This window comes from Priapulus caudatus, unplaced genomic scaffold (genome assembly GCF_000485595.1).
Source record: "Priapulus caudatus unplaced genomic scaffold, Priapulus_caudatus-5.0.1 Scaffold125, whole genome shotgun sequence".
NCBI classification, from domain to species: domain Eukaryota; kingdom Metazoa; phylum Priapulida; class Priapulimorpha; order Priapulimorphida; family Priapulidae; genus Priapulus; species Priapulus caudatus.
Genome location: NW_014577186.1, coordinates 2,200 through 7,373, shown reverse-complemented (window position 1 = coordinate 7,373; position 5,174 = coordinate 2,200). Strand labels below are relative to the sequence as shown.

At 36.9% G+C, this 5,174-nt stretch overlaps 1 protein-coding gene across 2 annotated transcripts in view; it reads left to right on the top strand.

The window, feature by feature from the left end:
- The window catches only part of LOC106805740, a 16,072-nt gene extending 12,271 nt beyond the window's left edge, over window positions 1–3,801 (top strand). Inside the window, exons 3-6 of one of the 2 annotated variants that reach the window (XM_014807455.1) lie at window positions 162–307; window positions 1,211–1,471; window positions 1,892–2,043; window positions 2,321–3,801. In XM_014807455.1, the coding sequence (XP_014662941.1) occupies window positions 162–307; window positions 1,211–1,471; window positions 1,892–2,043; window positions 2,321–2,619 (858 nt within the window). In that variant the 3' untranslated portion in view covers window positions 2,620–3,801. Of the gene's footprint in view, window positions 1–161; window positions 308–1,210; window positions 1,472–1,891; window positions 2,059–2,320 lie in introns of both variants that reach the window. The other variant, XM_014807454.1, reaches the window with a different exon arrangement.
- Window positions 3,802–5,174: the final 1,373 nt, after the last annotated feature.

Below are 5,174 nucleotides of genomic sequence, written 5' to 3'. Positions count from 1 at the left end.
CTTAAATGTTACGTTTATAACCGTAGCAACAGACCTCAGATGAGCCCAGACGCTCTGCGGCTCTTGTTTTGTTTGAATAGTCGATAATTGTTTTGTAATTATTCCTATTCGAACAGTAAATTGAACACCCTATCTATTACATTTATTTCTTTTAATTTCAGAAAGCCTATCGCTGCCAGCACAACACACGACCAGAGAAGGCCACCAGAATTTCAAAACGTCGGGTTCCATCCAAGCATACTAGTTGCCAGGCTAACATGAGGGTGAAGATCAGAGTGTCAAAATTTAAAGTACACACAAGCAGCAGGTACATGCATGTTCTGTTTTGTAGCATTTTATTTAAATTCTTACCTACATGTTATATAGAGAGAATTCTCCTGAAGTATTTTAGCCTAATTGTACAGGGGGGGGGGGGGCTCAGATGCCCCATAGCTAAATCCTCCCACTTTCAGCCATCGATGCGACTTAATGACGTTTTCTTTGAAATCCTGCAGATATTGTAACATATTTGTGAACTACGTGCAAAGTATCCTAGTGATTGGATCCTTCAGGCCGAGATCTGAAGGGAGCGACCTATGTATGAGGACTCCCCATGCTGTCACATGAAGAGTGAAATAACTGTGATTCTTTCCTCCTTATACTCGCTATACTCAAGTGTATTTAATGCATGGCACTTGAGGGGCACTTTTACGCAGGTCAAAAAAATTTGGTGCAGAGTGCAACAAGCCCCCCCATTCCGCCGTCCCTGCATAAACCAATATGAGTATGCAACTGAGTGAGTTGTTGATCAATGTTATCGCCTCATAATTTTCCATCTCTTTTAATATGTATAAACTCAGAAATTAAAATTTTTTATATTTCACCTATTACAATTTTAAACTGGCCTTTACAGACTAGATGCGCATTCTGTTTATTACCATATTATATTTTGACATGAGAGATGTACATATTTTCACATATTGAGCAAAAATGAAATTAATCAAAATGTTATGTACAATATATGGCGAGTTGTGAAGCTATCATCAATTCACGATAAGCATCCATATCGATGGTTTAGAAAATATTTTATGAAAATTCAATAACCCAATAACCTACCTGTTCTGGATTTAGCATTTAAACCCATGTACATGTAAATAAAATTTATCCATGATTACACAGAAAAATAACGTATATTAATCAATACTAATAATTAAACATTATTCTTTTACAGAAGCAAAGATCACCAACAGTATCATGCACAAATAATCTTGAACAACAAACACAACCATCCAGTGGAGTGTGCTGATGCCCTGAAATACAGAGATGTCTCAGAGAGCACTAGAGCAACACTCACAGACCTGTTCAAGAGAAAATATGGACCAACACAAGCTGTGGAGATGTTGAAATATGAGCTGCAGATGAAGTATGGTGAGGACTACCACATGAAGGCAGCAGATAGAGCTGTATGCCCCGACATCCAGTTTGCACACAGGTATTATTTTTTTAGAATGCATTGATACATATATGTACAAATTTGAAGCTTCTGTCTTTTATATTGTCAGATGATGGTAATATACAATAACATTACTGTAGCATGACAGTGTTACTAAATTATGATAATCACATTCAATGAATTATTACAATTAAGTTCTATTTGCAAACAACTCTGTTATTAATACTTTTTTTTAAAGAAAGATACCAGATAGATACCAACTAAAATTTGATCCTTTGAAGATGAGCATGAAAAAAAATCCATACCAGGGTTTGTCCTCATTTTAGTTTCATGTAATGATATAAGAAATTTAGTCAGTGGATTATTCATTATGTTACAGATGTTTAGTAAAATATTTTTTTTCAATAAATCGATTTGTATTCTCACATGCCAGTATTTTCTATTTCTATTTCTATTTAGATTGTATCGGAAGGTTTTTCAGGAGGAGTACGGGGAGTCTTCTGGAGAAGTTATGCTCAACAGTCTCCATGAGAGAATCGATCAATTCAATGCAGAGGCAGGTACCACATGCATGGCAATGGATGTCAATGACAAAGTTTCAGGATTAAATGGCAAGTTACCAGATTGTAAGATATACCAAAATATTGACCACTTCTTTTATACTACATGTAGGTAGGCAGTATTCCCCTTTCCACACCACTGACGTTTCTATCCAGGGGATATGATTTTATTTAACCTTGTTCAGATCCATGATTTGGTTAACAGTTCACAAATTGTGATATACTCAATGATGATGATACACTACAAACAATGATGTGAATACTCCATCTGATACTCCTATCAATTGACAATATTACATATTAAAACTCTGTTGTTTTTATTTTTCAGATGATCTCCTGGAAAAGTTTCATGGTATGTGTAGCGATTTGGCCCTGAAAATGAACCAGTATCCTGATGATTTCAGGCCTGCAATGAATGCCATGGTTCAAAGTTACAACAAAATAAAAACCGATTCCTGCCTCATTTCGGCTATGCATTCATTTGGCAAATCTACAATGGCTTTACGTAAGGGCGGTATGCGACGTACGAGTCAAATTGGTGTCCAGCCGACAGCAACGGCTCGGCGTAGACCTCACATGGGAAGAGGAGGCAGGCACCTACATTCTGGACGACCTACAGGCTACTAAATCTTCCCATGTGGGGTAACATGCCTATGCCCATGCCCATAATCGAGATGCTTCTACTTCGGCAGTACTCCCACTACCACGCTGGAGAAGAAACCCTGCACCACACTACCTCAGCCACGCAGTTTCTCAAAACAAGTCTCTGGAAAGACCCACAGTGCTAAGTAAAAGGTTTTTGTAGGCTCGTCTGAGCCAAATGCTCAAGGGAGATGAGTGTGAGCAGTTAAGTTGAAAATTTCATTTTCAGATTTTTGAGAGAAAGATTCTTTACAGGAATTTAGATTTTCAAGAAATTTTAGAGTACGTAAACCTCTGGATCAGTCTATAAGCACTGGTCTTAAGGACGGACATTTTTTCATCAAAAGTAATGATGGCTTAGCATAAAACTTGATAAAGTTTCTGAGCTTTTGCGTGTTAGACTTTGTAGCGTAAATGTCATTCTGTAGAAATTCAAACAATAATTGGAACTTTTTACGTCACGGACGGACACTGCATTATATTCAATGCATTTATGTGTATTGTATAGGTACTGCATACATTTCAGTTAGGTACTAGGTGCATTGATATGTCATATATCATAGGGTAAATTTCCTTGTGGTATCTTTAGGTATTTAGAAATTATTGGGAACATTAAGCCTGTATTAACTCATATTTTCTCAAATTATTAGCTGATATATTTAAAATATATCCCTATACAATGATGTTGGTCCTGTTATGGTTCATTAATATACAAAGTACACACTCATGCTTATACAATAAGCTAGCAGTAAAGTGTAATCTGCAGTCAATTTAAGGGCAGCATACTGGTATCAGTTAGAAAGAAATGTTCTTGGTGCCCAGTAGGGCAAGTGAACCTTAAGTCGGTGCACAGAAAGTAAAGGTTTTTGATATGCATTTTCCTATTATTTACAAAAGCTGTAACAGTGACCTGTTCATGTCATATTTTGAGATATAGCAAATATTGATTAATCATTACATTGGATCCTCAGGTGAGGCCATCAAATTGGCAACTTTACCAACTACATGTATTTTGTGAGGAACGAATTTGGATTGGCACTACATACAGATTCCCAAAGGCGTGTTTTCAGATGACTTGTTCGCTCTTGCATAAGCATTTTGTCCTCACTCATGAAAATTGGTATATGAATAAATCATGATATATTTGATAGCATTATTTTTAAAATATGTGCTGTACTTTTTGTTTTTAGTTTTTGTGCTTGATTTCTTATGTATTATATTGTTGTATTTCTTATAATAGAACCTAATATCAAATAATCTACTTTTTGGTACATACATTGAGAAAAAAACCACAGGAGTATAAATTATTCAATTAAAGCCACAAGATAGTTTTGGCGGATTCAACAAACTCTTTTCTCAATCTTCAGAAAATGCACCATACCATCAGAAATCACTATTAAAGCCACCTGCAATTATTTTGAATGACCTGTTGTAATGTTATAATACTCCGTAGCAAAACATCCCTATGTACATTACAAATGGCAGTGTTCAGGGTGACCCCGAACATTTTGATAATTTTGTTATTTCTTGAAAATTTGAGAATTTCTAAGCAAACAATACTCAGGGCATTGTCAATTCATACAGAACTATAAGAGTATGACTCTATAACAAAGAATAATTTAATTTGGGGGTTTTCCACGTACCAAAACTATCCATTGGCTTTATGTCCCACAGAAATACATGTATGTAAAAATTAAAACAAAACAAAACGGGTGACAGTTTATTTGAAACTCTAATCATATTGTACATACAAACTAATTTGTCTGCTGTAATGTATTGCTACCCTGTATCTTAAAGAAAGTACATGAAAGCATTGGTTGTAAAATGACTTTATTACTTTGGAAGCATATGAAATAAACACCTTTCAGATGCCAAGATGAATAATACACCTATTCACTGGCGTAGCTAAGGGGGGGCACAAGGGGGCCATTACGGGATCCGACTTCGATGAGGGCTCATTACCCCGCTATGACCTCGGACGAATCGCCTGGGGTCCACAGTCGCAACAGCAACTGTCTCTCGCGTCATCACCAGCGAAGCCCATCCACAGCCCGGCACACAGTGACGGCTGCCGCGATCCTGCACCGACCAGAAACCGCCGACACGCGTTCAGGCAACAACCTGCCTGGCGCAGCACATCGGGCGGCATGCGTATGATTATGACAAAATTGTGTTGTATTTGTGACATCATTAACTTATTAACTTTGTGGCATCAATAAACTTTACTTTGGTTAATTCTTAACGGGTTCAATTCGTCGGGATGGACAAGTGCCTCCTAATCAATCATTGAGTTATTTCTCCTATAAGGTATGTAAAGACATCACTCTGAAGATTATGCCGTTTCTGTTTCATGCTGTTACTTTTTAATCAGTCATGTCATTGGGCACTCTCTCTAAATACGACATCCCAAAAGACTTGGGGAGATAGACAATAATACACCACAGGTAACTTGCTCTTCGTCATTGTTTCAGATCTGATGTCCATTCATTTTGTAATCGTGATTCAAGACTCATGCATTGAATAAAGACTGATCTCACAAA